The following is a 25,342-nucleotide window of genomic DNA, read 5'->3' as shown; positions in this document are numbered from 1 at the left end:
TGCCTGGTTTTCTTTGAGAGGAAAAGGTTGAAACAAAGATCTGTAGTGTTCCCCCAACCAGCGGGGGTGGGTTGAGAGAGCTGAAGATTTGGCTGATGTCACCGGGTCCTTAGCAATGAAAACCTCAGAGTAATCCGATATCACTTAAAAGGCTGGTAAAAGGCCCGGCTGAAGGATGCTTGGCAGTGATGTTGCAAAAACAGGAACAAACAGCCAGCTGATTCTTTTGTTTGTTTTCCAAGCGCCTATCAGGCCCATCAGAGACCTCTCTCTGTCCTTGTGGCTCAGCCCCTGTGTGTAACTGTAGAATAAAGCCCTAACTGGCTTTCACTATAAACAAAGGCTCAACCAGTCATTTGCAAAGGTGATGGATTTCATTAATGTTTCAGCGTCCTTTGGGGGTTTGGGTGTCTTTAATGAGACATAACATGGGAGAGGGGAGAGTCAAGCTTTCCCTCATAAAGGCTGGATGGCTGACTCCTCCATCCGACCGAATTGGGCTGCCAAACCCTTGCAGATTGGCACTTCCTTTTATTAGAAGCCCTGGCTGCCTTTCTGGGGAGATGGGCCTCCCCCGTTGAGTTTAGGCAAACACAAATACTTGTGATTCCAAAATAGAATGTTGGCCCTTGGAAGGTGAGGGCCCTGAGCCACCCCAACCATATGGTGAGGTAATACACCAGGCAATAGCTGGCTGGGAACCCACAAAGCCGGTGCTTCCTTAAGGCGGCAGCTTTGTTCCTGGAATTTAACCTCTCAGTTGAAAAGGCTGCCCTTTCTGCTCCCCATACCCCCAACCCCTTCCATTTTTTTTTAGGAGATGGATCAATAGGATAACTCTTAGTTAACTAAATTACAAGCCATACTCAAAATTTACTGTGAGGAGTGATTTTATTAAAGCCTTGATTTTGCAGCCTGGCTGGAGGTATTGGGGGGGGGGGCGGTCCTCCTGGCTCTGGTTTATTGGCCCTTCATAAACATCCATGTGGACTCAGCAGAGGGCAACTGGAAAGGGCCCTGTCTGGTGCTGGGGAACATTCCTGGCTGCTCTCCTGCTGGGGACCCTGATTGATGACAGCTGCTCACAGGAGGGACCTAGAGAGCCCTGGCTATTTACCTCCATCTGTGGGCAGTGTGTAGTTTATGGGCACCTGGCTGGAGATAAAACCATTTCATGATGCAATACTCCAACAGGGAGGCAGCTGGAGAATCGAGAAGCCCTCACTGGGGTAAATCCTTCTGGCCTTCTGCCCAAGACAGATTCCACGGAGCACCACTGATGCTTTGGGACTTAAGCCACACAGAAGATCGGAAAGGGAGATTATGAGGTTTCTCGAGTTACACAGGATAAAGCTCTTTGTCAGGAAGAAATAATAAAACTGTAGGAATTATGATAGCAATGTCTGAAGCAGTTAAGTAAGCACAGTAATTATTCACTTCGAAACAACCTGAGAGAGATGGTGCATTTTCAGAGGCTCATATTCATCCACGGGTGATATCTTCAGCTAAATCTTGGAAGAAAAAGATTCGTTTCCAGTCTATGTAGCAACTTTCAGAAATGCCCTTCCTGGAATGGTCCCTAGAATGGAATCCCACACTGGCATGGGTCAGTCCTCTGAGTATTACTTTGCTATTGAGAACTTAGTGACAGGAGTTAGGGATTCCATAAAAGCAGAAACATGATGAAAAAAATAGTCCTGTGCTCATTGTGAAGCAAGATGTTTGCATTGGTTTCCTATTGTTGTGTAATGATTTTTAAGAGTGCTTTCAAAATAGTATGTTCCTATATTACTTTTCCCCATTTGGGAATGTAGTCATTATTTATCATGAGAAGAGCTATATGTAGTTTTTGGCTAACTTTATTCACCTAGGTATGAAGTCTTCCCTGCCCCCAAATCTGATCCAGAAATCTGTTGTCAAAAGTGATGTAGAGTTGTCTCCTAAGCAGGCTCTCCCCACCCTCTGGCCCTTAGAAACCCCATGGAAATCCATAATAGGGCTCACCTTTCATCTCCTCATCTTCAGAGGCAACTTTTGCCCTGAGAAATTCACTGGCCCTGGATTTGCACATGGCAACTGCATTAGTGAGCAGGACAATTAAGTTCTTTTCATTCCACTCCAGAGCAAAGTGTCATCAGCAGGGTCAGGGATGGAAGGAATATGAAATTTCTGCCAAAACATCTCTCTCTCTCTCTCTCTCTCTCTCTCTCTCTCTCTCTCTCTCTCTCTCTCTCATCTTTCTCTCTTTTTCTTCCTCTCTTCCCCCTTTCTTTCTTTTTCTTCCTTCTTTCCTTCCTTCCTTTCTTTTTTCTCCCCCTCTCTCTTCCCCTTTCTTTTTCTCTCTCCCCCTCTCTCTTTCTTTCTCCCCCCCATCTTTCTCTGTGTGTGTCTCTCTCTCTTACTCTCCTCCCTCTCTCTCTCTTTGTCTCTCTGTCTTATCTCTTCCCACCTTTCCACCTCCCTTCTCCCACTCAGCAATGGCTGTTCAGATGTATTGTATCATTATTGTGAGCTGAGAGATAAATGTGTGGCCAAAGTAGAGAATCTGGGGCTGATAGAGTGCAATGCTCTTTATTTTGGTGCAAAGATGAGTGAAGACCATTTGTGTCATTTTCACCAGCATTTTCTCTAATTGCTTCATTTGACATGTCAGCCATCATGTGCCGAGCAATTTTTTTTTTGTCATGAAGACTGTCACAATGAAATCTGACGATATAATAGAGTATGGGTGGTATTTTGATTTCTGAAAATCTGAAACTTGAATGAGGCATAAAGGATTTGGCAGTTGTTAAATTTTTTGGACCCAGACAGTGTAACACAATAGCCCTTGCAGATGTTCAGTTCATATGATGGGACTTGTTCCCAGATCTCACATCTCAGAACTCTACATGTAAGAAATGCTTCTGCCTGTAACTGTTTGTTTTCACTGGGGCTGCAGCTGAAATCCTGCATATTCACTTACAGCTGGGCCTTGTTCTCCCTGCAGGAGCTACTGAATGGAGAAGTAAAAGAGGGACATTTTCGGGAGGATCAATGCCCCCTGGAGGGTAAGTACATAATCTTACTCCTGGAGCTAGGGAGAAAACTCAAAAGGCCACTTTCCTCCTTGGCACTTTAAAAACATCCACATGTGTATTCAAAAGTTCGAAGGAGCATTAATAGCCTTTTGGAAATCTACATTGAGATGCTGACCCTGATCAGCTTTTCAAATAACCAGCATTCCTCCATTTAAATCTAAGCCAAGTTAGGACTGGTGACTTGGTTAAAAATATGTATGGAGTGTTTGCAATTTAAAGATGTTAAACTACATAGTTTTTAGTGCCAATCTTTCTACACACATACTTATTATTTTCATTTTCAGTGATTCATTCTTCAAAAGCAGCTTACAATATGCTTTTAGTGTATGCTATTCCCCCATGTTTTACAGGCTTATACATATAAACATGAACACCCAGAGAATCCAAATTCTGCCTGAATTGTAGAAGAATCATTTTCTTGATCTGTACAGGTTTGGATGATGCATGAAGCAGTAACAGCAGCTTACTTTTATATAGTACTTGATAGTTAGCTACAAAGAACTTTTATATAGTTTTGTTTTGTTTTTATCTGTCTCAAATATCAACCCTGTAAGGTAGATGACAAGAAGAAATGCTTCCCTCCTCCCAGCATCAAGGTGGAGACTATAGATTTTGAAGGGGAAATATACCATCACATGTGTTTACTGTCAATTGTGCTCACATGTTTGCTGGAGTTTTTTAATTGTTAGGGTGGATTCAGGAAGGGAAAGACCAAAAGTAAGTGATTGTGGCATAAAAACAAAAGGCAATGAGTAAACTTAAAAAAAAAGAAGAATTTTTAGCCCCATTTTATTGAACAGGAAATGAAAGCTTTGAAAAGTTAAATCATTGGCTTGATCACTCAGCTGATAAACAGTAGAGCCTGGATTTGAACCCAAGTCTTACTCAACATTCTAGAGGGCTCCTTGTATTGAACTCTAGAGTTTCTCAATATGAGCTCTAAATAGGAAGGGACAAGTAACTAAATCCTAATTAGAAGAAGTGGGGTGGGGGGGGAAGTTACATGATAATTCACCTGGTTCTTGTGGTAAATATTGCCTTGCCCATCTACCATTTTGATTTCCTTTTTCATTCTCTCTGTCCCTAATCTCATTCTCTACCACCCTAGAGGAGAAACCAGGAAAGACAAGATCACATCTCTAGATGCTAACAAAAAGATTTCACTGGTAGTTGGTACCATTCTTTCTGTATACCATCCATACACCTGTGAATTATTTACCCTCCTATAGGATCTGTTAAAAGAGTTATTCAAAGTTATTTGGCAGAGGAGGCCAAAGGAAACCCTCCCTTCTCCTTACTCTTCCCTAGTCTAAAGACTGCCCTTGAAGGACTAGGATGAGAGAGACAGAGAAGGCAAGAATACAGGTCCATATTTCTGAATCCTGATTCTGAGTATGCTGGTCTAACCAGTAGTTACATTCTTGACACCTGGTAGCATTTATAAATGCTCAACACATTCAATTAAATAAGTATGCTGGAGAGATTCTATGCTCTTCTTACCCAGTTTTTCTTTTGGTCTCACAGTTGCTCTTCCTCCTGAGAAAGTAGAAGGATGTGAAGGCTACGTACAACCTTTTAATCTAGAAGATGGAGAAAAAAATGCCAATAAAGACATAAACCGAGGAATGGGGAAGAAGCGGTTAAATATCGATGTATGTTATCTTTGTCTGTTTAATTATAATGTCTCTTTCTCTGTACGTTAGTTCACCAGGTCCTGAATGTGTTCACTATACAGTTTGGCCCTCAAATTGGGGTTCCAATTTGACTTTTCAAGAAGGAAATTCTTTTCTACTCTAGCAAATTGCAGTGTTAAAATATGTGGTGGAATTGACTTTAAATTTGGCAAGTTTGTAGGGGGTAAAGATCCTGCCATGGAATTTTGCTAATAAGGCTAAAATTGTCTTACGTTACATTAAAATCTTTAAAGAAATTCAGTATTTTGCTTGGCTTTGCACATTTTACACTACAGAAGTGATATAAAGTAAACTTTCACAAACAATTTAGAATTCCTTGGCTGGTGCACAAGGTGCCCATTATAAGATATTTGGTATTATTGGAATAAAAAGTTATTATTTTGCAAGGCAAGCTACACTCAGGGGTAGAGGGTTATAAAAGGATATTATTTTTCCTTCTTCCCTCCTCCTCCATTGCTGAACTTAAAAAAAAGCAAATGATGCACATCTATTAACCTCAGATTATAGGACAGATACCATTTTGGGGGAACTGTCAACAATGTACACAGTAGATTGCTAGGGAGGGCATTAGCCTGGCACCAGAGACAGAAACTATACCCACAGCACCCTTTCCTCCATTCTTCTCCTCACAGTGAATCAGTTCTTTGATCTTCTTGCAGCCTTGGTTTTCCCATCTGCAAATTGGGAATAAATGATCTCAGGGATAGCATCAGGACAAATGAATCTACAAGACCAAAGTAGAAACTCCAAGAAAAGGTCTCAAATGGAATTTCCTGCATTCCACAGTTGACAAGTTGAATTATTAGTTCCCACCCAGAATGAGGAGGGAAAAAATTTTAGCCCACCATTTTCCCTGAAATGTTTGGCTTCTAAGGTCTTTCCAATAGCTTTGGCCATAAACAAGAACTATTTTTCTGTAGGAGTATTTAAAATTCGTACTTAAAGTCATGTAAAGATTAAATTGTAAGCACTATAGCCCTTCCTTCAAACCTTAAAAATTATTTCCGATAAATGATTAAAGGCTTTGCCCTAACATAAAACCCATACTGGTATGCCTCTCTGTAATGTCATAAATGTACTCCTAAAAATATGTAAAGTATTGATGCCCAGAAGGATTCTAATTGACCTTTTAATCTAAAGTCTTCCTTTAATAGATAAGAAAACTGAAGTTACCTAGCAAGTAAGTTGAAGAACTAGGACACAATCCAAACTCTTTTGACCCACTCCAGCATTTTTCAACTTGTCATTCAATTGTTTTCAGTCATGTATGACTCTTTGTGACCCCAATTGGGATTTTCTTGGAAAGATACTAGAGAGGGCAGTTAAGTGGCTCAGTGGATGGAGAGCCAGGCCCAGAGACAGGAGATCCTGGGTTCAAATCTGGCCGTAGACATTTCCTAGCTGTGTGACCCTGGGCAAGTCACTTAACCCCAGTTGCCTACCCCTCTCAGAACTGATATTTAGTATTGATTCTATGATGAAGAAAGGTAAAGGTTTAAAAAAATAAAATAAATAGGGAAAGTTGTTAGCTTCTTCCTCTCCCCTACCTGTTATGGTCTATAAAACTGGAACAAAGACATGCTTCCATTCTTTGCTACATATGGAAAAGACATTACATATTCTATTTAGGATTTTTAGTTTTTGGTAAAAAAAAGAATCCTTGTTTGCAGGAGCTTCAATGCGATGTCTCAGTAGAAGATGACAATCGTCAAGAATGGACATTTACCCTGTATGATTTTGACAACAGTGGAAAAGTAACCAAAGAGGTAATATTTGTTTTTACCTGGAAAAAAGTGGCCCCTTGACAGGATAGAATATAGCCTTGTGTGTAGGGATTGGTCAGAATCAACCAAGATTTGGATGTGACATCATCAAGGGCTCTCTCTGGAACCCATTCCTTCAATTCAAAAGCAACTTCAGGAGATCCAGCAAAAATAACAATAATAATTAGCATGTATACAGTGCTTACTATGTGCTAGACACTGTGTTAAGGGCTTTACAATTATTATCTCATTTGATCTTCACAACAACCCTGAGAGACAGTTGCTATTATTATCACCCCCATTTTACAGATAAGGAAAGTGAGGTAAGCAGGATTTAACCTATGGTAATGCAGCTAGATTTGAACTCAAGTCTCTCTAGCCACTGAGTCACCTGGCTGCCCCTAGCACCTCCCCAATACACCTGAAACAAGAGCTGCCTTAGTCAATTTTCTTCTCTTTCTCGTCTGCCCGTCTGCCCATGCCAGGGGCCTTCTTTGGTGATACACTGCATGAGCAGGAGCCTACAAGTGGCAGCAGTCAGTCCAGGGGCATATGTTAAAGGTCCTTTGCCCTTATTTATCCCCAGCCTTCTAAAAGAACTAGGCATCTAGAGTTTAAGTTCGGGCTAGGGATAAGAGAAAAACAAACTTGTGTGGAGACCAAAATCTATTTGAAATTTCAGTCACTTAGAGGTCATTTCAATAGCAACGAGAATCCTTCCCTTCTTTCTGGAATTGTTGGGATTAAATTCAAGGCTATAACGAAAATGAAATTCTATCCCTGGCTACTAGCTAGATGATGCTAGAGTTGCGCCAGTTGTTTCAATCAAAGCAACAATTAAAAGCAAAGAGTATGGGGCAACTGGGTGGCTCAGTGGATTGAGAGTCAGACCCAGAGATGGGAGGTCCTGGCTTCAAATCTACCCTCAGACACTTCCTAGCTGTGTGACCCTGGGCAAGTCACTAACCCCCATTGCCTAGCCCTTATTGCCCTTCTGCCTTGGAACCAATACACAGTATTTATTCTAAGATGGAGGGTAAGGGTTTAAACAAGAACAAAAACAAAATGTGGATGAGTTGATTGTTTGGTTAAGTTGTTTGGAGATGAGATGTTATTAATTCTGGATACTGATATTCTCTGCTTTGCTCCTTATGCAAGGACATGTCCAGCTTGATGCACACCATTTATGAAGTTGTAGATGCTTCAGTCAACCACTCCTCCACCAACAGCAAGACACTCCGGGTGAAACTGACTGTGAGTCCTGAGCCTTCGAGCAAGAGGAAGGAGGGACATCCAGGTGAGGATGCTGAATGACTGGGTGTATTATGGACTGCCACATGTCCTTTTTTATTGTAAAGTGATCCTAATTATGTGTCTTTTAGATCGAGAAGCTATTCGATGTAAAACCGAAGGTGAACACTCTGAAGAAATGAGGATTTCAGACAAGAGACTATCTGCTCATGTCAGGTAAGACACTGAAAAGTTTGGAGCCCTTTCATTGAAAGTTACCTTGGTTTCATTTAAGAAGAAAAAAAATCCTGACTAGGCAATTGGGGACTTGCCTAGGGATGAGGTCTGGAGCCACGTCATAGAGGATTTAGAAGAGAGTGAAAGGAGAATAAGTGGGGACACCAAACGTAGATAGCTTTCTCAAGTCATCTTGAACAGGAGAAGAGAGATACAAGACAATAGCTAGCAGAGATGGCAGATGAACAAGATTTGAACCAGGTACTCCTGACAACCAAGTTGTACTCTGTCCACTGAGCCACCTTGCTGCCCCTTTGGTTTCAACTTATATGAGGAAGGATCACAGAGATATTAGTAAACAGTGCCAAGCTTTCATTTTTGGCCAAATCATCTCTCAATGAAACAAATAGAAACAAACAAGGTGAAAGAAATGACATCCACCAAAAAGAAATGTTCAAAGACCAGGACATGTCCTTGTGTTCATTATAATTCATTTAAAAGAAGCAGGGGCTTGGGACAGTTAGGTGGCTCAGTGGATAGAGAGTCAGTCCTGGAGAGAGGAGGTTCTGAATTTAAATTTGGCCTCCCTTCCCAGAGACATTTCCTAGTTGTGTGACCTTGGACAAGTCATTTAACCCCAATTGCCTAACCTTTACCATACTTCTACCTTAGAACTGATACCTTGTATTGATTCTAAGACAAAAGTTAAAGGTTTGTTTGTTTTTTTAATTCACTTCCTCCTTGCTTTTTCCTCTTATAAGCATTGGTCATTTAAACTGTCTAAGTGTGATGTAGAAATATATGATATCCCCAAATATATGAAATTTTTTACTATTTTATTATGATTTATTTCCTGTATTTATTATAGACAGTGTTGTCTAGTATTATATGTCTTCTCTAACAGATTGGCCTGCTTTCTCTAACCTTCATTCTCTCCATGTGTCCTGGTTCCTTCTCTACTATCACCAAACACACCCAAGTTTCCCCTATCCTTAAAAAAAATGTTCACTCGATACTGCCATCTCTGCTAGCTATTGGCCCATATCTCTCTTCTCCTTTTCATTTTGGCTTGAGAAATTTGTCTACATTTGGTTCCCCCACTTACTCTCCTCTCACTCTCTTCTAAATCCTCTTTGATGTGGCTTTAGATATCATCATTCAATTTGAAATGCTATCCAAAGTTACTAATAACCTTAATTTAATTGCCCAATCTAATTTATTGTTCTTCTTTCTTGCCTTCTCCTCGGCATCTGACACCATTGATTTCCTTCTCTATTGGGTATTTTTTCCTCTCTGGGATTTCATGAGACTAGTGCCTTCCAAGCCACTTTTGCAGCATCTATATCCACATCACACTGACTACTGGGAGTGGGTCCTTCAGTGGTCCACTTCTCTTTTTTCACTCTATTCTTTTGGTTCCCAGTCTCATCAGTTCCCATAAATTCAACTGTCAACTTGATGGAAGTCAAGCTCCTATTTATCTGGCTATTTATTTATTTATCCTAGGTCTATTTATCCATCTCTTGTCTTTCTCCCGAGCTTCAATCTTGCTTCACTAGCTGCCTATTACACGTTTTAAAATGGATATCCCAGAGGGATCTCAAAAACAGCAGTTCCAAAAAATCATTCCATACTTGTCTGTTACTACTGAGAATACCATTATCCTTCCAGTCATCCTGGGTCACAACCTCAGTATCATTCCTGACTCCCTATACTCACTCATCCCACAAATCCAATCAGTTGCCAAATCCTGTCATTTTTAGCCCTATAACATCTCTTGTATTATTCCCTTCCCTTTATGACCACCCTAGTTCAGACCCTCATCACCTCTTCCCTGGATTATTACAATAATCTCCTAATTGGTCTATCTGACTCGAGTCTTCCCCTATTCCATTCCATCCTTTACTCAGATGCCATAACTGTTTCCTAAAGTGAGGATCTAACAATGTCACCTCCCTCCTCAGTAAACTCACAAGGCTCCTTATTACTCAGGACCAAATATGAATTGCTTGAAAGGTTTTTATTACTTGACCCTTCCTGTTATTCCAATTACCTTCACACACTCTGAGATTCAGTCATATTGACCTATTTGCTGTCCCTCTAACATAACATTCTATCTACCACCTCTGTGTCTTTGCCTTGGATGTCTACGATCTCTGGAATGCTCTCCCTCCTCACTTCTATCTGCTGGCTTCTCCAGCTTCCTTTGAGACTCAACTCAAGCATCCCGTTCTGCAGAAGATCTTTATTCTTTCTCCTAGATGTTAGCATCTTCCCCTCTAAGGTTTTGTTGCATGTTTACTTTGTACATACTTTGTATATACCTATATACATATACAAGTATCCCTTCCACATTTGTGCCTTTCCCCATCATGGTTTCAATATATGGTGGGTCTGCATAAGAAATTAAATGGGAATTGGGGGGAGGGGTGTTTTGAGGAGAAAAAGTTTAGAAACTCAGAAATGCCCAAAATATATTTATGTAATATCAACACATTTTATCTTGTAATACAACAAAATACTGTAAACATCCCATAAAAGAAAAAAAAGAAAAAAATCCCCATTTCTCCAGATCAAAGGAAAGGCCAAAAAATCTGGATTTTCCAGATTGTAGGGTCATTGTACCCCTCACCCCTCCTGATGTAGAATGGATTTCCCCCACTGGAATGTAAACTCCTTGAGGGCAACATCTGTTTTCATTTTTTTTGCATATGTATCCACAGTACCTAATCCAGTGCCTTGAATATTGTAAATGATGAACACTTGCAGATTGCCTCAAGAGCACCGGGCTTGGCTGCAGAACATGGCTTTTGTTGTATTTTGTTTTTCCAGTTCTACTACATACTAATTAGACGATCTTAGGCCAATCATTTTACCTCTCAAAATGAACCCATCTTAACATAAGCCATTATTAATGGAATGCTCTTAACACCTCAATTAGCCTTCTGTTATCTTTTAAGTATAAAATGAAATAATCACAGTAAATCACATTTATATAGCAATTTCAGCTTTTGAAAACTCTTCATCCAGCAGGAGTGCAAATGTTATTCTCCTCCTCAGACAGTTAAAACTCAGAAAGGCTAAATGAATTGAAGATGGTCATGAAAATTAAAACTATTGGAGCTAGGATTCCAAATTAGACCTCTTGAGTTCAAGCAGAGCATCCCTTCTGCCTCATCACACTGCCTCTTATAGACTCTTAAGCAGGGATTGTGGATGTGTGTGTTTATGTCTGTATGAATTTTGTCTTGTAACTAATGGATTCCTGTCCTATCCATTTCCAAACACCACAGGAGGCCAAACAATGATCACCACCATTACACTGTGCGTGAGCAGTACTGTGTTGATGAAAATACCGAGAGAAGGAACCACTACCTTGACCTTGCTGGAATTGAGAACTACACTTCAAAGTTTGGGCCAGGTAGACACACAAACCAGATACAGCCTTTGACTGCAGATAATCCTCTTCTTTGGGGTCCAGATGCTAAGGAGAAGGATTTCTAGAGTCCATATAAAATAAAATCTAATTTTATCAGCATTCTTCAGAGTTTAGGGAAACTCATCCCTTATTTATTGATTGAATATGTGCTTTATAAAACTTCTTATGCAAGCTAATTTGGAGAGTTTTGTCTTTCCAGTTTCTCTTCCCTATAGCTTTATTGTTGAACAGTCATGTATAACTCTTCATGACCCCATGGACCATACTGTCCATTGTGTTTTCTTGGTAAAAATACTGGAGTGGCATGCCATTTACTTTTTTAGTGGATTAAGGCAAACAGAGGCTAAATGTTTTGCCCAAAGTCATATCTAGTGAGTGTCTGAAGCAGGATTTGAACCTAGGTCTTCCTGATTCCAAACCTAGCTCTCTATCCTCTGAGCCACCTAGCCACCTCCATATGACAACATGAAATATAAATTATCACCATATGATATGGTATGAATTCACATGCCAATAATTCTCAGTGTGGCAAGTGGGAAAAGGACAATAGCATCCTTCCACCTCAATTTACAAGGTACAACCTGTCTTTTTGTGCATCAAATATTATTGAAGAAGTTGAAGAAAGATGCCGTGGAATTTCTGGATTCTCACAGATTTTTGTATTGACAAATTGGAACCTGAACAATGTTCCCCCAATCTAGTGGGCCAAAAAAATGGCCTTCATCATAAAGATCAAAGACCTATAGCAATGAGGAGCTAAGCACCAGTGAAGGCACTCCAATTGATACAGAAAGTATCTGTATTGTCATCCTTTTCAGGAGGAGAGAATGCTTGGATTTATTTCAGTCCATTATACAAAGACAGCTGGACTTGGAGTTAGGAAGTGGTTCTTATTTAGTCATTTTCAGCTATGTCCTACCCTTCATAGGGGTTTTCTTGAGGAAAATAGGACATGGTCCATTCAAGCCAGATAATTCAATCTTGCACAAATTCAGCTATTTCTTAAGAATTCACTTCAAATATCTTTGTTTTGATTTTTGGTCTGAACCTATCGGTTAATCAGTGTAGAAAACTCAGTGAAGAATTTCCCTTCCTCAGTGCAGATCAGCAATTGTTCCAAAATTTTTATACTTCCATACTTTTAATTTTATTACCTCCAGGAAACTGTCTAAGTTGGGGTTTTCTTGGCAAAGATTCTGGAGTGGTTTGCCATTTCCTTCTCCAGCTTATTTTGCAGATGAGGAACTGAGGCAACCATGGTTTAGTGGCTTACCCAAGGTCATACTGCTAGTGAGCGTCTGAAGCCAAATTTCAACTCAGATCTTCCTGACTTCAAGCCCACTATTATATCCACTGTACCAACTCACTGCCCCTAGGAATTAGGAAGACCTATGTTTAAATACTGCTGAGTTCAGATCCTATCTTAGATACTAGCTATGTGGCTCCACTTAATCTCCCTCAACCTCAATTTCCTCATCTGTAAACTGGGAATAATAATGAGTGTTCTAAAAGTGAAAAGCATCATCATCATTATTATTAATGCATAATTCAAGTGCACATTTAGACTAAGAAATAACTAGCATATACAAATGTGGATTGTCATTTGTTAACATAGAACCTGAACCTGTGTTACAAAACATTTCATCATGACCTGAACCTGGAACCAATATATTCTATTCTGACATGTTTAAAGGGTGCTTCTAGTGAAAGGAGCCATGGCTTGTTCTTAATGGCTTCTACGTAGGCTTTTCTGCTATATTTTGTTAGTCTCTAAAGACCTTAAAAAAAAAAAAGGAAAAAAGCAGAGGGGGATTGTTTTAATCTAAATAGCATAGAGTGGAAAAGCTATTGTAGAAATGTTCTTAAATTTTCCTGACCCACGAGATTAATAAAACAATTAGACATAACGTCCAAAAACTGCCTAATGACTTCTAAATCCAAACTAAACTTGAAAGTGCTTTTTTTCTTTCCGGAAGTACCAATAGTTTAACTGAACTATCCGGTTTTTCTAACAATGGGCTATATTAATGCATTACTTGAGGCATTTCCTATCTGATACCTCTTCCATCAACAGTGGTGCTTGTGCATGGGGGGGGGGGGGTGCCACACTTTAGAAAGGAATGCTAGGAGAAGCTAGGTGGCTCCATGGATAGAGAGCCAGGTCTAGAGATGGGAAGTCCTGGGTTCCATTCAGGTCTCAGACACTTCCCAGCTGTGAAATCCTGGGCAAGTCACTTAATCCCAATTACTTACCTATTCTTTATGACTTCTGCCTTGGAATTGCTCCTTAGTATGTATTCCAAGACAGAAGGGATGCCAGAGAAAAACAGAGAGAGAGACGGAGAGAGATAGAGAGAGAAAGAGAGACAGAGACAGAGAGAGAGAGAGAGACAGAGAGAGAGACAGAGAGACAGAGACAGAGACAGAGACACAGGAAGGAAGGAAGGAAGGAAGGAAGGAAGGAAGGAAGGAAGGAAGGAAGGAAGGAAGGAAGGAAGGAAGGAAGGAAGGAAGGAAAGAAGGAAGGAAGGAAGGAATGAAGGAAGGAAGGAAGTTTCTTGCACTAATGAAATCATAGTTTCAGACAAAAAAATAAGGAGATTTGAAGTGAATTCATAAAAATTAATAAACTTGAGATAGCTAGATGGCTTGGTGGATAGAGCAGCAGGCCTGAAGACAGGAGGTCCTGTGTTCTAATCTGATCTCAGATGCTTCCTAGCTATGTGACCCTGGGTAAGTCACTTAATCCCAAATACTTAGCCTTTACATCTCTTCTGCCTTGGAACCAATACTAAGTATTGATTCTATGATAAAAGGTAAGGGTTTTTTTAAAAAATCAATAAAATTAATTTGCCTAAGATTCAATTGTCTGACTTCTATGACTCAAGATAGAATCTATACTTCAAAACCTCTAGTAGTAGACACAGATGCTTAAAGCTATTTATAAGCAATATTACTTGAGCATTTCTACTTCTCATGTATCTAAGGAGTCAATTTTGGACCTTTGAAAATTTCCCTTTGGTAAAATGTCCTGGTGAAATGGAGCACTGGAGTCAGAGAATGCAGGCCAGGCATTCAACATCATGTTATCTCGGTTTCCAAATCTGAGTAATAATAACTAGTCCTTATCCACCTCCAGAGGAGGAATTACTGGAGTTGTCTTTCACATCAGTGTATTTATGGCTGGATTTGGAGGGGGGGGGGGGTTGTCATGTATGAGTTTTGCTCTCACAACAATGACCAATACAGAATTGTGTTTTGCATGACATTAAAAAATGAAATTATTTAAAAAAAATAAGTTAGCCTTTATGTAGTACTTTAAGATTTACAAAGCATTTTACAAATATTATTTTATCCTTAACCCTGAGGGGTAGGTTCTATCATTATCCCCATTTTACATATGGGGACACTGAGGCAAACTGGTTCAATAAAGTGCCCAGGGGTCACAGTGTTCATTGTCGTTGTGTTCATATAGTTCCTGTGTTTGTCTTGGGAGATAGATTCCTAGGTATTTTATTTTGTCTAAGGTGATTTTGAATGGGATTTCTCTTTCTAGTTCTTGCTGCTGAGCTGTGTTGGAGATATATAGAAAAGCTGATGATTTATGTGGGTTTATTTTGTATCCTGCAACTTTGCTAAAGTTGTTGATTATTTCAATTAGCTTTTTGGTTGAATCTCTAGGATTCTTTAAGTAGACCATCATGTCATCCGCAAAGAGTGATATACAGTGTTCATTGTCTAAGGCAACATTTGAACTTGGGTCTTCCTGACTGTAGGCCCAGTATTCTATCCACTGGGCTTCCCCAAAAATGAGAGATTTGGGCTAGGTGGTTGCTTCTAGCTTGAAATCTATGAATCCATATTAATTAACCATAATGAATGACTCCATATCATTACAAGGAGTACAGAAATCGGTCTATAAACGTTTATTAAACATGCGCCAAGCGTTGATTGCATGCATTTTCATACTCCCCCATAGAGGGAGGTCAGGAGAAAGGTTTTAACCCTCCACCCCTTGTATTTGCAGGTTCCCCTCCAGCGCAACCCAAACAAGAACACCACGGCCGAGCCTCCCATTCCCAAAACAGGTCCCGTTCCCAGGAGTCCGAGGCTCACGTGGTGCATCACCGGAGGTCCCAGGTGCTCGCCGATTATGCTGTCCCTCTGGCGGCTGAACCCACCCCGAGGGTCCTGGAGATGCAGCAGAGGCTCAAAGGCCAAGAGAAGCAGTTCCTGAAGTCGCCCAAAGGCTCTGGCAAGATGCCGGCCGTGACAGGAGGCAGTGGGGGTGTGAAGCCGGGGAAAGCTTTTAACTATTACATGCCCGCCGCCCCCTCCCCGGCCGCCCAGGATGTGTACCACCTCCAGCAGCAGCCACACGCTCACAAGAAGTACCGGCAGAAAGCGAAGGACTCCCACTCCCCGCTGAAAGCCACTCACTCGCAGCCCGCAGTCCTGGAGCATGAGGTGATCAGGGATTTACCCCCTGTCCTAACCAACGAGGGCTACGTCATTCCCGTCATTCAGAGACACGAGCATCACCACCACCACGAACACCACCACCACCACCACTATCACCACTATCACCAGTCCTGAGGGAGGCCCCGAGCCTCCGTTCCGAGTCAATGGCGGGGAACTGTCTCCAGGAATGGACGAAAGGAGGGGGGAGGGGGGACAGCGAGGAAAGGGGAGAGTGTATTCATCTGTTTACTAATTATAGCATTGGGGTTCTCTTTCCTTCTGAAATGAAGCATTGGCACGCACGCACACACACACACACACACACTCACAAGTGCTCAATGTAGAATTGCTTTTCACTAAAAAACAAAAACAAGCCACCTACAGATTTGCATAAAGAATTCTTTTCCTTTCTAGTGAATATTTAGCTCTAGATCTCAGGTGTGGGTACAGCTACAAAGTTGTGCCACGATGCTCTACAGAGAGGTCATTTTCAACAAATACTGTAGTCTCGTTGTGTTTGTAATGAAGCCTTTGAGGCCACTGCCACCTCTCAGAACGCTGTTTTGTGTACTCCATAAAAACCGTCTATATATATTTGTAGAAAGAGAAATTTATATCTGCTTATGTTTATAATTCCAAGATGAGGCCTTCTTTTTGGTAAAGAAAAATAATAATAATACTAATCTCTGCTCAGATGATCTTACGATATTTTTCTCACATCTCTGTTGAGTCTTTCTATTGGTGCTTCCAACTATTTCCTGGGAGAGTCAGCTGGCGATTGGTAGCTAACCTGTGAGCATAGGTTGTGTGTGTCCAGGGTGAATGTAATGCATTGTAACCTTTAAAATAATTTATTTGTTATTAGGTCCTGATGGTGGTCTTACGAACAACTTTCTCATGGTCTGCAAAGCTGTGGGTGGTTCCCTTTGATACAGGGTGGGAAGCACTGAACACATAGTGAGGGAAAGGCAGTAAGTAGCTTGGTGTTGAGTGGTTGCTGAATGGCCTTGCGGTTCCTGGGAAAGGGAACTTAAGAGGCTTTCTGCCTGGGACCCAGCTACCCAAGTCATGTAACCCAACACAAAGAGCAGTGAACTAGAGAGACTCTAGTGGGACATTGGTTCAAATCCCAGCTCTTGTCACAAACTGATGGTATTACTATGGTTGAGTCATGACTCTTCTGGGTCTCAGTTTCCTCATCTGTAAAGAGGTTATTTTGATATCCCTTAAGTCTCTTCCAGCTTCCAAACTCAATGATTCAAAGGAATGTTAGATTTGAGGGGAAAAGGAAAGAGAAGAAAAAGGTAAACATAGTTAATTGCTATTTCCTTATAAGGATGGTAGTCCTCAAGCAAACTAAGGAAAAGGAGTTCTTTTCATTTAGGGAATCACCAACAACTAAGTGGATTCAATAGACAGATGGTGGAATGGTAGTGGAGATGTGGGTGGTTTTGGAAGGGGAGGGGAGCAGAAGAGATTGGGTCACTACATTGAAGGCAGGTTTCTGGTCCCTGTTCTAGGACTTGAAGCTTAATTTGTTTGTGCCTCAGTTTCCTGATCTCTAAAATGGGAATCTCCCATATTGGAAGGATAATGGATGGGTATTATTGTGAGTCAGTCATATGAGTAGAGTAGAGAAGAGTAGAGAATGGCGTGATATTAATTGGAAGTATTGTTGTAACTGTGATGCAACTACTCTCTGAGTTGAGGAAATGGACATTTAAATTCCCATATCCCCGCTAAAGCTACCTTCTTTTAATAGTTAAGTCACCTATTTCAGTTAGAAAAAGGACAAAATATTGGGGATAAACTACCCAAGAGCTGGGCAGTACCTTGAGTGAATTTTAGTGTTCTGCAATGTAAGGTCAGCAACTGAGACTCACAGTTCTAGTTAAAGGAGGGAAGTGTACGGGATACACTAATGGAAAGGTAAGAGATATGTTGTTTTGGTTTGTTTTTTTTTGGGGGGGGGGAATTTGTGAATTTGTATATCTGACCTTGTATTTGCTTTTTCTTAATATTGTACTAGTAAAACAATAAGCAACATTTCATTGGATTTTTTTCAGCTGTCATAATAAAGTGTGTCTTTATAACATTATACACTACTTTAAAAGTAAGCTTTTCCTCATATATACAGTCCATATATATCTATATCAATGTATGATTATAGATATATAGATATGCACACAGTATATATATGCACTTGCTATATAGAGAGCATATCTATCTGTATATATACATTTATATAAAAAGAAAATTAATATATATATATATATACATACACACATGACTCCATATTTATGGATAAAGTTATATCTTTTCCATTATGCTGCTCTCAAAAGAAAAACTGAATTCTAAACTAGATTAATGATAGAGGGAACAAGTTCTATACCATTGCCTCACATTATAGAGACCAAGTAATCGATGAGAATTTTGGCTCTTTGTAAATAGAAGTTTGGTTGTCGGAGCAAAAGAAGCCCCTACGTTCTTCTAGGCACTTATTCCTATTGTGCTCCCATTTATAGGTTTTTTACAATTGTGTCCAGTTGGAAAAGCAGTTGGTTTCCCCTTCCATAATCTGAGGTTATAATTGACTCACACAGAAAGGGATTTTGAGAATTGAGGGAATTACTTGGCTCATTCGATCCCCAAACATCCTTTTTGTCTTAACTATCTAAATGTATCAAGGCGAAAGGCCACTATGCAGGAGGAGGGAGACTACAGGGGAGCCCGAGCTGCCCTCTTTCACATTCCGTTTGCATGGGATCTCTGAACACATATGTGCCACTAAGTGTTTTGGACAGTATTCTTCCAATAAAATCCTAGTGTAACAAAGTAGCTCACATCACTGTATGGATATTTTTTTTTTTGCAAAAAACAAAATGCTTTGTAATAGCTGTATTGGATTTCATTTGTACATGGACTTAAATAAATTCATTATTTATTTAGTTCCAGCAGATTTATTGAGTGTTGTATGAGAGTCTTGAGCATAATATTACAGTCTGAAGACTGAACTGTACTGCAATCAAACTGTCAGCTCACTGACGAGGAGGGGGGAATATGAAGAAGAGATGGTATTTCTCCATGGCCCCTCTGAATTTTGGTTTTGAGTTATTTGAATTCAGATCTTTGATTGAAATGGCTTTAAGACGCTCCTTCCTTCAATGATGAAGGCAATGAAACACTTTCAGGTCAAAACCAAGAGCTGCACAAGTACAGTTTTAGTGAGGGAGTCTAGGAAGCCAACAACCAGCTGGATAGCATTCCTGTATTCCTCCCTTCTTTCCTTCTTTCCCCCACTTCATTTCCTATTTGTAGACTGGAAGCCTGGGTCTGGTGGCAGGAAGAACACAACCCCTAAAGCAGGGCCAAAAGTCAGCTGGAGACCTGGGAACTCCAAGTGGGGACCCTGGAGAAAGTATGTTGGAGAAAAATGCTTATATCTGTTTAAAAAAAAAACAATTAGAACTAAGTCTGAAATAAGAGAGCTAGTCCTACATTATGGAAGATAATCACTGCACAGTGAGAAGAGGAGAATCACTTCTTCCTTGGATTGGGGCTCATAATATACAATATGAGGGATACCCTAGGGCAACAGTGAATGAACGGAGAAGAAGAACTGAGCCCCATTAATTCCCATTTCCGACTTTGGACAAGTTGCTTAACCACTCAGTGCCCTTAGCAATTCTTTAAGATTATAATTAGGGGGCAGGTAGGTGGCTCAGTGGGTTAAGAGCCAGGCCTAGAGATGAGAGGTCCTGGGTTCAAATGCAGCCTCAAACATTTCTTAGCTCTGTGACCCTGGACAAGTCACTTAACTCCCATGGCCTAGCCTTTACCACTCTTTTGCCTTGGAACCAATACACAGTATTGATTCTAAGTCAGCAGGTAAGGGTTGTTCAGTTTTGTTTTTAGAAGACTATAATTAGCCACACAGTTGATAATCTATATCAATGGAAAGAGTTTCCTCATCAAGAACTCCTTATACCAATAAAATCACAAATCTAGTTCAAGTGTATCTTGTCTCAGTACACCTTGTTCCATATAAACAACTTCATCTTGTGAGGAATCCAAGTCTTCATAAAGTCAAATTTTTATGAATCATTTGCTAAAGCAAAAGAAAACATTCTGGAAATGTTAATATTAACTCCTCTTTGAGTTGTTTTGTAAATTGAGGGTTTGTAGCCCAGCCACATTATATTTCTTTCTGGATTATTCTCCTTCTTGCCCTCAGGATCCCACCCAGGTCCATGCATTTCAACAACAATAAGTTTGGTTCACAGCTCATATTCAACAGAATATTGCTGGTCCACAGTGACCTTCTTCTGAAGAGATTCAACACACCAGGATCTGTCCACTGCTTCTGACAAGACTGAACCTCCTCTCTTCCTTAGAACCCTGTCTTGTCTCGGTATCAGAATTATCATGTTCTAACACCATTTTGATCACAAAAAGATGGGTCTGTTCTCTTCCCTTCTTTCTCTTTACCAAATAGCTGGAATCTCAATGCTTCAGTCAAAACAACCCACTCCAGAGATCTCAGATCTCAGCTGTGCTCTCAGCGGATGATTCTTCCAGCAATACTCCTCCTCTTCTCTCCAGCATGATCTTCCATCTTCTCTGTTTGCATTATCCAAGCTATCACCCATTTCCCCCTCCCAAAAAAGTGGTCCCTAACAACATTTAAGGACCAGAACAACTCATCTTCCCCTGCCTAACTTATCGCTCGGTATTCCCAAGCCTCCTTCCTTTCTAGAGCACAATCCTCCTTTCTCCCTTGGTGCAAAAACTTGCAGCCATCTTCAGCAGTTCTTTCCCCATCCCATACATCTACTGTTACCAAGATTCCAAAAATGTTGTGGTACTTCTACATGTGACTCTCCTCATTCCCACAGTCATGGCCCTAGACCAGACCCTTCACAGTATTAAACTCCAGGTTGTCAGTACGGTCTGATTTTTGTCTTTTGTTCCCATGATGCCTAGTTATAGTCCTCTGCATGTGGTGAACACCCAATAAATGTTATTGACTGGCAGCCAACTAACTGGGCCACTGCAAAAGCCTTACTAGCCTCTTTCCTTTCAGACACTTCCTTCCGCAGTCTGTCCTATCCAACACCATAGGGAATATCTTAGTTAAATGCAATTTTGGACCACTGACTCTCCTTTCCAGAATTTTGCAAGGGCTCTTGGTTGGACCTGGAGTCCAGGAAGACTTGAGTTTAAATCCTGCCTAGGACACTTACTAGTTGTGTGACCAAAGACGAGTCATGAAGCTGCTTTTAAGGTCAGTTTCTTTACCTGCAAGATGAGGATAATAATAGCTCCTGTCTGCCAGGGTTATTATGAGAGAGCATCTGTACGAGTGCTTTGCAAACCTTAGGATGCTATATAATTGCTAGCTTTAGAATTATTATGTTAAAAGTACAATTGGGATCTGCTCCAGTTCCCCCCTTCTTAACAAACTTCCCTTGGCAATAATCACAACTTGTTTTGCACCCTCCACTACGGTTAAATAGCCCTACATGACACTCTACCCCAACCTGGCCCTGCCTCTACTAGCTGAGTTACTCAGAGAAGCTGTTCCCACAAAATTGTATTAGAACATCTATCTACCTTTAGCTATTCCCTCTTGCCTCAGTGTGATCACCTTCTTTCCAAAACTACTCCACACCTATATCCTCCATGAAACTTTCCTAGATTATTCTACCTTACCTCTGTCCATTTATGCTAAAAGATGTAGCCCCCATTTCTCATGCTTTAATTGAGAGATGTGGTAAAGTCCACAACTTAAAGTCAGTACAATATAGGATCAAATCTGGAGCAACTAGATGGTACAAGGGGAAAAAATGCTAGGGCTGAAACCAGACCCAGCCTCAGACACTAGCTGTGTGACCCTGGGCAAGTCACTTACCTGCTGTTTTTGCCTCTGTTTCCTCCACTGCAAAATAAAGATAATAATAGCACCTACCGGGGGGCAGCTGGGTAGCTTGGTGGATTGAGAGCCAGGCCTAGAGATGGGAGGTCCTAGGTTCAAATCTGACCTCAGCCACTTCCTAGCTGTGTGACCCTAGGCAAGTCACTTGACCCCCATTGCCTAGCCCTTACCACTCTTCTGCCTTGGAGCCAATATATAGTATTGACTCCAAGATGGAAGGTAAGGGTTTTAAAAAAAAATTAATAGCACCTACCTGCCAGGGCTCTTGTGAGGATCAAATGAGATAATAATTATAAAGCACTTAGTACTGTGCTTGGTACATACTAAACATCATATAAATGTTAGCTATTATTATCATTAAACCACACACTTACAAGGCATGTGACCCTGGATTAGTCTCTTGGACTTAGTTCTTTTTTTTTAAGCCCTTACGTTCCCTCTTAGAATCAATATTGTGTATTGGTTCCAAGGCAGAAAAGTGGTAAGAATTGGCAATGGGAGTCAAATGACTTGCCCAGGGTCACCAGCTAAGAAATATCTGGAGTCAAATTGCCTTAGATCTATAAACTAAGAGTGGCAGAGTCAGAATTTGAACTCAGATCTTCTGACTCCAAATCTAAAAAGTAATCTGTCTTGAGGGATAAAAACAAAATGAAGTGATTCAGCTTCTTTACCTATAAAATAATGGGTAGGATTAGCTATGCATAGCTGCTAACATGGAGAAGTGAAGTTCCAAAGATGACTGGCTTATCCCCCCAGGCAGGAGAAGACTGGAGAGGTCTGACCTTTCTCTTGCAACATTTCTCCCTGGCTGAAAGCACTCCACCTTGACTAATGGTGGTCAGCCCTAAATTAGTCAGTCCCACTTCTCAGACTGCTTCTGGATCTTTAAAAGGAGGAGTGAGTAAAGAAAAGCAGCCTATACACTAAAGAACTGGTTTTGCTTGGTTTCTTCCTGTGTATGCAACATTTGTTTTGCATCTGAAGACATCTTCTTTTACATTTCAACTGTCTTTTTTACCCTGAAGATCTGATTTCTGAAGAAAAACAGGGCAGCCTATTATCCCAGATCACATCAATATGTTATAGTTGATCTTCATGAAAAAAAAAATTCCAAATTATGTCAATAGATGCAAAATTGTCTTTTGAAAAAAACTGACAGCAATTTCTGTTGGAAAAAAAATGTTTAAGTTCTAGGTTGCTCATTGGCTACAGGAGAGGGGTGGGAGGAGGGGAGGGAAAGACCATGAATCATGTAAGCATGGAAAAATAGTCTAAATTAATTACTTAAATAAACTTAAAAAGAAAAAAGTGCTAGGCATGGAATTGCATGTCTTTAATGCCATCTACTGAGGAGACTGAAGTTGGTGGATCTCTTGAGCTCAGGAGTTCTGAGATGCAGTGGGCTAAGATAATCCTTTGGTATTAATATGCTAAACTCTTCAGAGGGGCAAATCAGCCCTAGTCAAAAATGGAACAGGTCACCGTCCCTATTCCAGTCAGAGTGGGATCATATCTATGAGTGGTCCTTGCACTTTCCAGCCAGGGCTAGATCCAGTTTTAATTTTTTTCTCAATTTAAGACAATCATTAGCACTGTGTGACCCTGAGCAAGTCACTTAACCCACTGTTGGAAAACTCTTACCACTCTTCTGCCTTAGAACCAATACATAGTATTATTTCTATGATGAAAGGTAAGGAGTTTATTTATTAATTTATAAACAAATATATTATATAATATAAATATATTCTAAAAATAACATATATAACAAGCTCTTTATATATTATATGTAATACAATATATAACACAATGTAAATAAATGAATAAAGTAATTATTTATTTTTATTTTTTTATTTTTATTTGGTCATTTCCAAACATTATTCATTGGAAACAAAGATCATTTTCTTTCCCTCCCTCCCTCCTACCACCTCTCCCATAGCCCATGCGCAATTCCACTGGGTATCACATGTGTTCTTGATTCAAACCCATTTCCATGTTGTTGGTATCTGCATTAGAGTGTTCATTCAGAGTCTCTCCTCAGTCATATCCCCTCCACCCCTGTAGTCAAGCAGTTGCTTTTCTTCAGTGTTTTTACTCCCATAGTTTATCTTCTGCTTGTGGATAGTGTTTTTTAGATCCCGGAAGATTGTTCAGGGACATTGCATTGTCCCTAATGGAGAAGTCCATCACCTTCGATTATACCACAGTGTTTCAGTCTCTGTGTACAATGTTTTCCTGGTTCTGCTCTTCTCACTCTGCAATACTTCTTGGAGGTTGTTCCAGTCTCCATGGAATTCCTCCACTTTATTATTCCTTTTACCACAATAGTATTCCATCACCAACATATACCACAATTTGTTCAGCCATTCTCCAATTGAAGGGCATCCCCTCATTTTCCAATATTTTGCCACCACAGAGAGCGCAGCTATGAATATTCTTGTACAAGTCTTTTTCCTTATTATCTCTTTGGGGTACAGACCCAGCAGTGCTATGGCTGGATCAAAGGGCAGACAGTCTTTTATCACCCTTTGGACATAGTTCCAAATTGCCCTCCAGAATGGTTGGATCAATTCACAACTCCACCAGCAATGAATTAATGTCTCCACTTTGCCACATCCCCTCCAGCATTCATTACTTTCCTTTGCTGTCATGTTAGCCAATCTGCTAGGTGTGAGGTGATACCTCAGAGTTGTTTTGATTTGCATCTTTCTGATTATAAGAGATGTAGAGCACTTTTTCATGTGCTTATTAATAGTTTTGATTTCTTTGGCTGAGAACTGCCTATTCATGTCCCTTGTCTATTTATCAATTGGAGAATGGCTTGATTTTTTGTATAATTGATTTAGCTCTTTGTAAATTTGAGTAATTAAACCTTTGTCAGAGGTTTTTATGAAGATTGTTTCCCAATTTGTTGCTACCCTTCTGATTTTGGTTACATTGGTTTTGTTTGTACAAAACCTTTTTAATTTGATGTAGTCAAAATTATTTATTTTACATTTTGTGACTCTTTCTAAGTCTTGCTTGGTTTTAAAATCTTTCCCTTCCCAAAGGTCTGACAGGTATTCTATTCTGTGTTCACCTAATTTACTTATAGTTTCCTTCTTTATGTTCAAGTCATTCACCCATTCTGAATTTATCTTGGTGTAGGGTGTGAGGTGTTGATCCAAACCTAATCTCTCCCACACTGTCTTCCAATTTTCCCAGCAGTTTTTATCAAATAATGGATTTTTGTCCCAAAAGCTGGGGTCTTTGGGTTTGTCATAAACTGTCTTGCTGAGATCATTTATGCCAAGTCTATTCCACTGATCCTCCTTTCTGTCTCTTAGCCAGTACCAAATTGTTTTGATAACCACTGCTTTATAGTATAGTTTGAGATCTGGGACTGCAAGTCCTCCTTCCTTTGCATTTTTTTTCATGATTTCCCTGGACATTCTTGATCCTTTGTTCTTCCAAATGAACTTTGTTATGGTTTTTTCTAATTCAGTAAAGAAGTTTTTTGGTAGTTC

The 25,342-nt window shown here is 40.2% G+C and overlaps 1 protein-coding gene across 2 annotated transcripts in view; it reads left to right on the top strand.

The window, feature by feature from the left end:
• The window catches only part of NKD2 (NKD inhibitor of WNT signaling pathway 2), a 101,572-nt gene extending 82,717 nt beyond the window's left edge, over positions 1 to 18,855 (top strand). For both annotated transcript variants that reach the window (XM_007486790.3, XM_007486789.3), the window contains exons 4-10: positions 2,987 to 3,047; positions 4,602 to 4,729; positions 6,442 to 6,537; positions 7,693 to 7,831; positions 7,917 to 8,001; positions 11,295 to 11,422; positions 15,468 to 18,855. In XM_007486790.3, coding sequence (XP_007486852.1) covers positions 2,987 to 3,047; positions 4,602 to 4,729; positions 6,442 to 6,537; positions 7,693 to 7,831; positions 7,917 to 8,001; positions 11,295 to 11,422; positions 15,468 to 16,036 — 1,206 coding nt within the window. In that variant the 3' untranslated portion in view covers positions 16,037 to 18,855. The remainder of the gene's footprint in view (positions 1 to 2,986; positions 3,048 to 4,601; positions 4,730 to 6,441; positions 6,538 to 7,692; positions 7,832 to 7,916; positions 8,002 to 11,294; positions 11,423 to 15,467) is intronic.
• Positions 18,856 to 25,342: the final 6,487 nt, after the last annotated feature.

This window comes from Monodelphis domestica, chromosome 3 (assembly GCF_027887165.1).
Source record: "Monodelphis domestica isolate mMonDom1 chromosome 3, mMonDom1.pri, whole genome shotgun sequence".
In the NCBI taxonomy this organism is placed as follows: domain Eukaryota; kingdom Metazoa; phylum Chordata; class Mammalia; order Didelphimorphia; family Didelphidae; genus Monodelphis; species Monodelphis domestica.
The sequence above is the reverse complement of the archived record's forward strand: the minus strand, read 5'-3'. Positions and strand labels throughout refer to the sequence as shown.